The sequence below is a fragment of the Microcaecilia unicolor genome, chromosome 8 (assembly GCF_901765095.1).
Source record: "Microcaecilia unicolor chromosome 8, aMicUni1.1, whole genome shotgun sequence".
NCBI lineage: Eukaryota > Metazoa > Chordata > Amphibia > Gymnophiona > Siphonopidae > Microcaecilia > Microcaecilia unicolor.
Window position 1 is genome coordinate 189494247 of NC_044038.1, and position 11709 is coordinate 189505955.

The 11709-nt window shown below is 39.4% G+C and overlaps 1 protein-coding gene across 3 annotated transcripts in view; it reads left to right on the forward strand.

Annotated features, from left to right (window-relative positions):
* ASXL1 (ASXL transcriptional regulator 1) overlaps positions 1 to 6971 on the forward strand; it is a 262106-nt gene extending 255135 nt beyond the window's left edge. For 2 of the 3 annotated variants that reach the window (XM_030211279.1, XM_030211280.1), the window contains exon 12: positions 281 to 6971. In XM_030211279.1, the coding sequence (XP_030067139.1) occupies positions 281 to 3154 (2874 nt within the window). In that variant the 3' untranslated portion in view covers positions 3155 to 6971. The remainder of the gene's footprint in view (positions 1 to 280) is intronic. The other variant, XM_030211281.1, reaches the window with a different exon arrangement.
* The last annotated feature ends 4738 nt before the right edge of the window (positions 6972 to 11709 follow it).

An 11709-nucleotide genomic window follows, 5' to 3' on the forward strand; every position in this document is an offset into this window, starting at 1 on the left:
ATTTAGAATTAAGCATCAAATGCCTGTCCAAAAAAACACGTTTTCAAAACCGTTTTGAATTTATTTAAAGGAGATACCACGAAGTACAAAATCATTTTTGAAAAATGTTTTGTTGATTTTTAATGTAGTCTTATTACATAAGTCTGGTTGGTAGAGATTACTGAATTTGTATAGCAAAAATTTCAGACTGGCCTAGTCTCTTAAGTTGTGATCTGAATTGTACTTGTATTATAGAGCTTTATGTCAAATATTTTTGTTCTTTTGTCTTTTTTTTTTCCAGATTCAGCTTTCACGAATCAAACCACCCTGGGTGGTTAAGGGACAGCCAGCATTTCAGATCTGCCCCAGGATCATCTCAAACCATAGGTCCACAAGATGGGGACGAACTAGATCCAGGACCTTTGCCAGCATTAAAGATGATACTCAGACAGGGGCAGCTGCCTCTACCATTGGAGGAGGGGGTGGTTCAGGAGGAGGTGGCAGTGGTAGCACAAATGGAAGGGGAGGATGGCAACAGCTCTGTAATCATACAAAGACAAGAGCATCAAAGAGAACTTGTGGAATATGTGAGCCACATTTTAAGCGAACACAATTATTGTCGTCCTGTTGCATAGATGCAGAAAAAACTACTCTAAGAATAGTTATAAAACCACTAAAAATCAACTGTTCTGTCCATGAAAACTATTATAAATTGACACTGGGACAGGCTACAAGTCTTGTTGAATTGAGGGTAGAAACAAACACAGGTGCAATATTTATTGTTTTGTTTGCCATTAGTCGGTTTAATACATCAAGAGAAATATCTGGTAAAGAGAACAAAGTTGCAAAAGAAGTCTGTGATGACGCTGAAGCACCATCTTCTGACCTTGTGATGAGTAGCAATAGATATCCCTCCAAGTCTAATATTGTTTTCCAAGAAGAGGAAGCAAATTACATTACAGTAACCGTAAACAATGAGAGTACCTATATTTGGTATATAAGTGGAAGATCAATGATAAACCCTGTAGAAAATATCATCATTGTATCAATAATGACTAAAATTCCAACTTTCAAATCTAGCCATACTTTTATTGGAAAATATGTCTCACTTGTTGGTAGCACTGACTTTGCAACTATCCTTGGTTCTATGCCAGATAGTAAACACGGGGAGCCCTTTAATGAAGTCCAATTTACTGAATTTGACTTTACAGCTGTTGGGTATCTAAACATTAAAAACCCAAGTGCTAATGATGATGATGATGCAAAATTAACAAAAATCCTGAAAAAATGGCCAAAATATGATTATAGGGAAAAGGTGGTGCCTGCTAATGTAGAAATTAGGAAAAGAAAAGCTGGTGGCTTTCAAATGGAATCCTGTTCATCACATTATGTCATTAATGCTGTTGGTGTTTGGAATGTTGCAGATACCTCAAAAGGCTGTGTGTTACAATTTGAAGATTCACCCCTGGAAGAAGGGAAATGTTTTAGTCAACAGGTACTGAGGGAAAAGAGTAGAAATGGATACTTTAAGACTTGGGGTAAAGCAAATGACACAATGGATATTCCATCAGAAGATCTAGCACTTGATATGTGTTGTGAATCCTCCAAGTTGAAGAACCCTATCATAAATATAGTAGGTATAAATCAATTGAAACCTTTTATACAAATAGGTAAAATGAAAGAAGACTGCCCAGTATGTTTTACTCATTTGGTTTCAATGCAAATACTAGAAAATGGAGAGGAATCTCTGAGATGGATGATTAATTTGTTTGTTCCTCACAGAATCTTAAATCTAAACCATACTAGTACTGCAAGACAGCCAAAGTCTACACATTCTGCCAAGTTGTGTTTATCAGTTGACACCAGGAGCCCATTATTTGTACATTTTCTACAAGGCAGCCTTTATCTAGACAATGCTCAAAAATCCTCTAGGACAAGGCAAGAAATACTTCCATCTTCTCTCTGTTTGGCTGTGGATAGCCTCAGTGTAAACAACAAGAGTCTTGACAGTGGCACCAGAGTAAAAGTACCCTCTTGGGGAATAGGGAGAGCAAACAAATGTAAGTTTGGAGGAATTCATCTTGATATCTACTCCTGTCTACGGTCTTTATCAGACTCTGCTCAAAAGAGCTACTATGACATAAAGAAAGTATTTCATGGATTGGAAGGACTCATGAACCAGTCTAAGGTTTCAGGAACTAATCCCCACATAAATTCAAGTCTCTGTTCACAAGAATTCTTGTTGTATTCTTTCAACTTTGAAGATCAAGAAATACTCTCATCTTCCTTAGCATATATCCAGCAGCTCTCTTCTGATAAAGAAAAGGGTAAAAGTCCTGCTAATGCAGAAGAATTAACAATATCTGGTGATGTGTCTCTAAGTATAACTTCTAGTCCTAATTTGAGCAGTGAGACCTCAATTGATAAAAGTTATTTTATGATACTAGAGGAGAAACTTATTGCCATGGTCTACTCTGGTAGTACATCAAGTTCAGAATTTAACTTGGAAGTATCACAGTCAGTGCTGGAGATAGTTTCTTGTCCTACAAAACAGGTTTTGCCAGGTAACTGGCTAGTGTGTTACAAAGAAGGCCAACCAACACAAGAAGAATTGTTGCTAAAGCAGCACCTAAATTACCTAAACTCAAGGAAAGGTAAGATTATTCCTGGTTGTCAAGTTCCAGTCCAGATTAATATGGTGAGCAGGAAAGGGGTGGTAGATGAGACTTTGGAGCTAAGAGAGAACTTTCAAAGCATACCGTTGATTTTGAACTTTTCACTTTTCAAACTATCCAAATCCACTGGTAAAGAACTCCAGCACCCACTTGCGCCTTTGTTCAGTCTTAAAGTGAATATCAAAGAAATTTTGTACAGAAAGTTCTGGAACCTGCATCTTCATTCCACAGGTTATAATTATGCAGCTGATAACCCTGTTGAAGGATTCCCTAGGAACTTTGCTTGCGGTGTGAAGCAGCTTGACCAGAAAGCAAACTTTACAGCAACCAATGCCTTCCGTTCAGTGCAAATGTTTGCAAAAAACAGTGGTGTGAAGCAGATCTCGATGCAGTCCTCCTGCATCCTGAAAGCCATGATTATGTGTAAAGGATGTGGGGCATTGTGCCATAACAATTGTGTAGGACTCTCTAAGCTTTGTTTATGCCTTGTGGTAAGATAATAAATTATGTCTGTATATTTTATGTGTGGACTGTAATATACTGTGATTGCTGATACTCCATTTGGTTTTTGATAGGAAAGTAAGTCTGCCTTCCTAACCAAAATTTCATCAATTTCAAATAAGTTTATATGCATTGCTCTGGGGGTTGGGAGTAGAATTTTATTGTGTGTAATGGGTTATCCTTGCTGTGTTACATTCGACAAGTCAGACAATTTGTTGAAGGAATTCTATAATGGAGAAGAGCATTTGAGTTTTTGTAAGTCTTAGGCAAACTTTCTCTGTTTTGGTGAAAGCTGAGGGACTAAAGCACAGATTGTTTTTCCCTACTTTTTAGTGAAAATGTGGAGAGAGCTTGAGCTGAATGTGGTATTCTATTAGAAAAACCGTTGGATAAAGCTAAGTTTGTAGAAGCATATACCAGGAGGGAAGCTGCTGTATATCTGTTACACAGAAATAAGCAGTACTTAAGGAGGAATTAAGAACAGAGAGAGTTTATAAATTGAGATGAAAAGGGAGAAGAGGTATAAGACAATCTGCCAGTGCTGCTGTTTAGGCAAGGCTTGCATCTTCACAGCCTGTGTTGTTTAATTTGCTTGGACATAGGCATGTTGCACCTTTTCACACTTGACCTGAAAGCTCTAAAATAAGAGCCTGTCTTAGCAGTATAAGCTTCTATTTCAATTCTGTTCATTTTCAGATGTTAAAAAAAAAGTTAAATCCTTACTTCGAGTACCCTGTGTATTCTGTTTTCTCAGTGTTTTTATCATATATAATATTGGATATTTTTTATAAATATATGTAAAATAGCAAACACCTACATCTTCCACTGATTTTTATTTTTATAGTACAGTTATGTTGGTTTCAGTACAGTGAAGAGCAGCCATATACAATATACAAGTATATCCATCTCCTTTATCTTGTGCTGTTAATACATGCTGAACACAGAAAATAGTAGAAAGTCTCTTATCTAAAGCCCATGAATGATTCTACAGGCAGTTGAGTAGGAAGAAAGAGCCAGTTCATGCTAACAAACTCTTGGCTGCTCAGCCTGAAACTCCTCATCCCCAATCTGATCCTCATATACACTTAGCTTGCTAACCACTTAATTCATTTGCCTGTTTTCCCATAGTTGCTCATACCCATCAGGCTACTGAAAGTCATGGTCCAAGGTCAGAGGATTTCCATTGACAAGCAGAATGAATTAGCCACATCAGTGGGTGATATCATCCAGCAGCACCAACAGAGATGAACTTTGAGCTCAGAAAAACTACGGTTTTTTTTTTTTTTCATACAGTACACAGGAGTAAGAAGTCTTTCTTGTGGATGAAAAAAAAAATGTGTTGCTGATCTTTGATAGAATGGGCACATGATAGATATCATTTGGGACCATACAAACTATGTTAAAATGTTTCTGTAGATGAAGAGAATGGAGAATTGTAAACTGCAGGACTTCCTATGCTCGCCAACAACTTGATACTGAATTGGATTCAGTGTAAATAAATTTGTCACACTAAGAGGTGCCGTAGCTCTCCCGCCACAGATGAGACATCTCAGAAGAGACATTTGAAAACATTATCCCAAAATCGGACCCCCATGTTGATGCCTTAGAGACAATGGCAAGGACAGTGAACTCACTTGTGCCCATCTCAGACCATAAGGATATTGGGCTCTTCACCATCTCAGTATCACAAATAAATGAAAACCATTGATCAAGTCTGTGGCACCAAAAAAGCTTTTTGCCTTCTGCCCACGTTCCAGTGGTTCTGAAGATGCATCAGTGAAGGTAGCAGTGACAACGTTTCCTCACGAGAGACCTTGGTAAATATCCATTTTGGGGATTAATTTTATAAATTCTTCTACTATTTTGTAGACATGCTTACGTTGTTAGACCAGTATCATTGTTAGTGGATATACTGGAATTACAATCCCCTCCTTCATGACTGATGCACACTTGGTTCCATTCACATGGTGAAAATGTCATAAGAGTAGCAGAGGTTAAGTAGCAAAAACAACCATCTGTCTGATCAGCAGGATGAGTCTTCTCTGAGCTTGGAGTTTTATTCTTCATCATGTACCCATCTTTCTTATGAGAATCCAGAAGCACCTCTGATCTGTTGCAGCTTCATTCGCAAGATGGTGAAGTATGTTGCCTGCCTTTCTTCAAAATGAGAGAGCCTGATGCAGCAAAAGAAAGCCAGGCTTTACTTATCCAGAATTACAGAAAACAATGTGGCAAACTCCCAGTCATAAGAAAATCGAATATCAGATACCAAACAGTTTAAGCTTCCTGAAAATCATGTATTACTTCATTCTGTAGTAGTTGAGTCTGCCCTGAAGAATGGCAAAATGTTATAGGGAGAATTCTGACTCACCTGGGAAAGCCCATAAGATACTAGACTTTTATAGGGGTGAAGGTTTTCAGGGTTCCATGCTTGCAACACTCAGCATGATTACAGGGCTTAAAGAAACCTTCCAACTTTAAGAGAAAATTCTGAAATATGTGTCAAATGTAGAGGTGTGTGCTGCATTTGACGCTTCGAGATCCTCAATGTTGGCCGTTACAGCAAGAAGAATAATTAAATGCCAGTATGGCTAAGAGTATCTTGCTTGCATGAAGAGGTTCAAGACAAACTTAGCAGATGTTTGGGGGAAAATCTGTTCAGAGAAAACATGAAACAAACATGGTGGACCTGAAAGATCATGGCTGTACTACTTTCAGATTGCTCTCTGAAGGGCTGTTGCAGAATAATCAGCAACTGCTAGCAAGCAGCAGTTTTATTTCAACATAAAATAAACTATATTGGTTCTAATACTTGCTAAATCATTACACTTTCATGAGTAGCAGAAAATATAAATGAACTAATCAACAAAAAAGATATGTGTTAAAATACACATTAAATAAAATAAAGGTTTAAACAGCTAACTAAGAAAACAAAATTGGCTTCAAAAATTAAAGCATCACATAAAGCTTCAAAGCAAAAGTAAATGTATTTTCAACTTGTTATGAAAGCTCAAGAGATCATATTTTTGATAAGAACCAACAAAAATATTAGTCCAATTATCAACATCCACTCAAAAAATATGATCATGTGCTCAGAATTCATATGTGGAAAAATCAGACAATCTGAGTAGAATTGAGAGAACAAAAATGTGCAAGATGGTATGTGCCAATGCAGTATTGACTGTAAATCAGGATGTTCCAAATGCAATTCTTTGCAAATCAATAGCAATTTAAATTGTGGGTGGTATTGAACAGGAAACAGTGTAAGTCAGAGAATGGGTGTAATGTGGTTATGATGTCTGCAGTAAGCAATAGCACATGTAATTGCATTTTGAACTAATGGTTTTTGGGATACAGCAGGAGGCCACATCAAATTTACAGTAGTCCAACTCTGAAGATACCATAGATTGGCTCCCAACAGATTTTCTGTCTGTGGTGCAAGCATGAGCAGCTTAAAAAAAAAAGCTGAATGATCTTCATAATATGCAAATATATCCTGAATTAACTTTCTCTGAGGGCAAACAGGCTGTCATATTCTCACAGCTGAGTGATGTCATCCAACAGAGCCCAGTGCAGGTGATGAATTGTAACCTCCAACCAGTGGGTTCTTCAGATTGTCTTGTTTACGCTTTGCATTGGCGTTAAAGACCTCCAGTTTGCCCACCGAAAATGTCATCTCTCAGCACAAGCAGGTACTTGTAGAGGAAATCTCCACCCTTCAACAGGCCAGTGCGGTCAAACCTGTGCCACCAGGGGAAGAAGGGATAGGATTATATTCCAGGTACTTCCTTGTGCCCAAGAAAATGGGAGGATTTTGTCCCATCCTAGACCTAAGGGCCCTGAACAAATTCCTAGCCAAAGAAAAGTTCAGGATGATTTCCCTGGGCACCCTTCTCCCCATGATTCAGGAAAAGAATTGGCTATGCTCTCTGGACTTAAAAAAGATGCCTATACCTACATTTCGATACTTCCCATTCACAGAAAGTATCTTAGATTTTGAATAGGGAAACACCATAATCAATATCACATATTGCTATTTGGCCTCATGTCAGCTCCCCATGGTCTTCATCTATGTAGGCTGGGAGTGTGCATTCTTCCCTATCTGGACGATTAGTTTATGAGAAACCCTAGTAACTCCAACACCCGAACAGATAGGCGCATTGACTCTGATGCCCCCGCCTGTGATGTGCTTTTGACTAACTAAAGTCCCACCTTCTCCCAATACAGCAATTGGAATACACAGGAGCCCTGCTAGATACATTAAAGGCTCAGGCTTTTCTTCCAGAAGTGAGAGCAGAGTATCAGTACTCGCCTTGTAAATCCAAAGGAGTAAGCAGGTCACAGGTCTGCAAATGTTGAGATTGATGAGCCACATGGCTTCAACAGTGGATGTCACACTTGTGGCAGGCCTCCAATTGAGAGAAGCCTAGTTGACTCATGCCTTTCTCTGGTGGACAATTCAGACAAATTTGACAATGGAACTATCATTCCAAATTCCACCTCCTCAGAAGGTGCTAACAGATGTATCCAACCTAGGATGGGGAGCTTCACACCCAGGTAACTTGGTCTGTTCCATATCAAGCTCCTCAAGCTCAGGGTCATTTGGAATGCCCTGAAGGCTTTCAGAGTTCAGCTGCAAAACCAAATAATTCTTCTCCAAACTGACAACCAGGTTGTGTTTTATGTAAACAAGCAGAGTCCTACCCTTTGTGTCAAGAAACAATGGGAATGTGGCAGCAGGCCTCCTTCACGAGATGGACCGCCAAGTCTCATACCACCAGGAAAGGACAACTGCCTAGTGGACAGACTGAGCAAGGTTTTGCAACCACACAAGTGGTCTCTCAATATGGGTGTAGCCCACAAGATCTTCCAAGAGCAGGGCATCCCCTCAGTGAATCTCTTTGCCACCCATCTCAACAGCAGTTCTGCTCCAGGTTCAGATTGCATGGCAGACTAGCATCAGATGACTTTCTCCTATATTGGAGGGTCTTCAGTATGTGTATCCTCCAGTATCGCTCATAGAGAAGACTTTGCTGAAACTCAAGGAAGACCAGGGAGCTATGATTCTAATCATGCCTTACTGGCCGAGGCAGATTGGTTTTTGATGTGGATGACATTAGGTAGGACCTAGCGAAGCTTGAGGAATGGTCCAATATTTGTCAACTAAGATTTAATGCTAAAACAAATGCAGAGTCATGCACTTGGGTCAGAAGAATCCAAGGAAACGGTACAGTATATGAGGTGAAGTGCTGCTGTATACAAAGGAAAAGCAAGATTTGGGGATGATTGTGTCTGATGACAAGGTTTCCAAATAGAAAAAAACGACGGTCATAGCCAGAAGGATTCTTGGGTGCATAAGGACAGGGATGACCAGCAGGGACAAAAAGGTGATACTGCCCTTGTATAAGTCTCTCTAGAGAGGGCCCCATTTGGAGTACTGTGTGCAATTCTGGAGACTGCACCTACGGAAAGATATAGGATGGAGTCAGTCTAGAGGGCGGCTACAAAATTGGTTTCAAATTGGTCTTGGACATAAAACAAATAGTGACAGGCTTGTGAACTTCAACACGTATATGCTGGAAGAGAGGAGGGAGAGAAGCGATATGATAGAGACGTTTAAATATCTCGGGGGCATTTGTTTAAGTATCTCGGGCATTAATGTACAGGAAGTAAGCCTTTTTCAAACGAAGGAAAACTCTTAAATGAGGGGGCATATGATGAAGTTGAGAGGAAATAGGCTTAAGAGGAATCTAAGAAAGTATTCATTCACAGAAAGGTTGGTGGAAGCGTGGAATGGCCTCCCAGTGGCGGTCGTGAGACAAGGAATGTGTCGGAACTTAAGAAAGCAAGGGACATGCATGTGGGATCTCTTATGAAAAGGAAGAGTTAGTGGTTACAGAGGAGGGACAGATTGGATGGCCCATTTGGCCTTTATCTGCTGTCATGTTTCTGTGTTTCAATGGTTCCTTCTTATGGAGTTATCCTTCGAAGATCCATTATGCAGAATGAGGGGGTCTCTTCTGTATCCCAATCTCTAATTCCTGGCCCTCACATCTTGGATGTTGCAAGCATAGAATTTGAAACCTTGGATTTGCCTTAATGCATCTCCCATATTTTGATGGATTCCAGAAAAGACTCAGAGGTGTTACTCATTTAAGTGGAGGAGGTTTGTTGTCTGGTGTGAGGGTGAGGATTTAGATCCCTTTCATTTGACATACACAAAAACTGATTGAATACCTCCTTCTCCTCTGGTTTCAAAACCACCTCTGTAAGAGTTCATCTTGGTGCAATTAGTGTTCATCACCATGTGGGAGGTAAGCCCATCTCTGTACAGCCTCTGGTTGTTCGCTTCATGCAAGGTTTGTTATTGGCAACCCCCCCCCCCCCCCCCCTCCCAATCAGACCTCCAGCTGTGTCATGGGATCTCAATGTTGTCCTCACCCAGATTTTGAAAGCTCCTCTTGAGCTGTTTGATTCCTGTCATCTGAAGTATTTGATCTGGAACATTGTGTATCTGGTCGTAGTCACTTTAGCTTGCAAGGTCAGTGAGCTTCAAGCTCCAGTAGCTGACCCACCTTACACTAAGTTTCACCACAATAGAGTAGTTCTCTGCACACACCCTAAGTTCCTTCCTAAGGTAGTGTCAGTTCCATTTTAATTAGGCAGTCATTCTACCAACATTCTTCCCCAAACCAGGTGCCCATCCTGGCAAGAGTGTACTACATTCCTTGAATTGCAAGCAAGTCTTGGGTCTTCTATCTGGAATGGACTAAAGCCACCCAACCTTTTGTTTCTTTTGACCCAAACAAGATGAGGTTAGTCATTGGCAAATGCAGAATTTCCAGTTGGTTAGCAGATTGCATATGAATGGATTTTTCACTCTTTCAACAAGTATAAAGACCAGGGGACACTCATTGAAATTGCATGGAAATACTTTTAAAACAAATAGGAGGAAATATTTTTTTTTTCACTCAAAGAATAGTTATGCTCTGGAACTCATTGACAAGGGATGTGGTAAAAGTGGTTAGCATATCTGAGTTTTAAAAAGGTTTGAACAAGTTCCTGGAAGGAAAGGTCCATAGTCTTCTATTGAGAGAGACATGGGGAAAGCTGCTGCATGCCCTGAGATTGGTAGCATGGAATGTTGCTGCTATTTGGGTGTCTGCCAGGTACTTGACTTGGATTGGTGACTGTTAGGAGTAGGATACTGGGCTAGATGGACTATTGGTCTGTCCCAGTATAGCTGTTCTTAATGTTTTACCCAGGCTTGTTTACTCTAGAGGACATGTCAAGGCTCATAATGTCAGAGCTATGGTTACGTCAGTAGCCTACTTGAGGTCAGCCTACATAGAGGAGATTTGCAAAGCTCTGCAATGTGGTCATCTCATTGCCTTGAGCAGAATACCTGATGTGACAGCCCATTTGGGCAAGCAGTTCTACGGAATTTGTTTGGTGTCTAGAATCCAACTCCACCCCCCTAGGCCCAGTTTTCTTCTATTCAGGCTGCACCTCCATAACTAGTAAACAAATTGTTTCAGGTTGATTGAATAACATGCCTCAACGTTTCAAGTCTCTATTGTCCTAGCATTGCTGTTTTTGATGAGCCTGGTAGTTTGGCATTCCCAGCTGTGAGAATATGATGGTCTGCTTTCCTCAGAGAAAGCAAAGTTACTCATCTGTAGCAGGAGTTCTTAGGACAGTACACCAAAATCAATCTCAAAGTTATGTACAAACTTATAAAATGTAACCATAAATAGTACTGAAGACAATGCACAGCCTTCTGGAATTCCTTGAGCTATAGTGGGTAATGAAGAGAAACTAGAACCAAATACATGGAAAGTCTCATTTAAAAACAAGGAGAACTAGGCCAGAAAAATGAGAACCAGTGCCATCCTCAGACTGTGTGATTAATAAAATATGATAGATGGTGTCAAAAGAAGCTTTAATATCAAGAAAAATCATTAACCAGTACCAGGCGTATCTAAAACAGGCAAAATAAAATAATCAAGACAAGCAGTTTTAGATTGGTCTTGAGCTAAATCCACATTGCATATTAAAAATGATACCTTTGTATTCAGTTACAAGAATTTTTAGGTAAAGTTTTCCTAATAACATCTAAAATACTTGTAGCATTTAAATTGTGTAAAATCTTAACATTTGAGAATAACTTGTGAGAAAATTGCTCCCACATGGTATCGCATGAAATGTCAGCAGAAATTATGCTGAAGCTAGAAAGTCTTGAATATGCTTGTGAGACATCACAGGTGAAAGATCCATTAGAGGCTCAAAAAGCTCATGAGACTACAAAAGAGACTTCTGATTTTCTTGGCTTCCCCTATTCATTGTTCTAAAAAGAGATAACTATAATTGGATTTTTTCTTATGATTTTCCTGGTTGTCTCTTGCTGGCAGGATTTGCAGATTCATTGAGGTTATCTAAATTTGATAAATGCAAAATAAAATAATTTTTAAAATGCTGATCAAAATAATATACAGAGGTAAAGAATGAGCTCAATTCTTTAGTGTGCCATTATTAATATACTAATTCTAGGTTA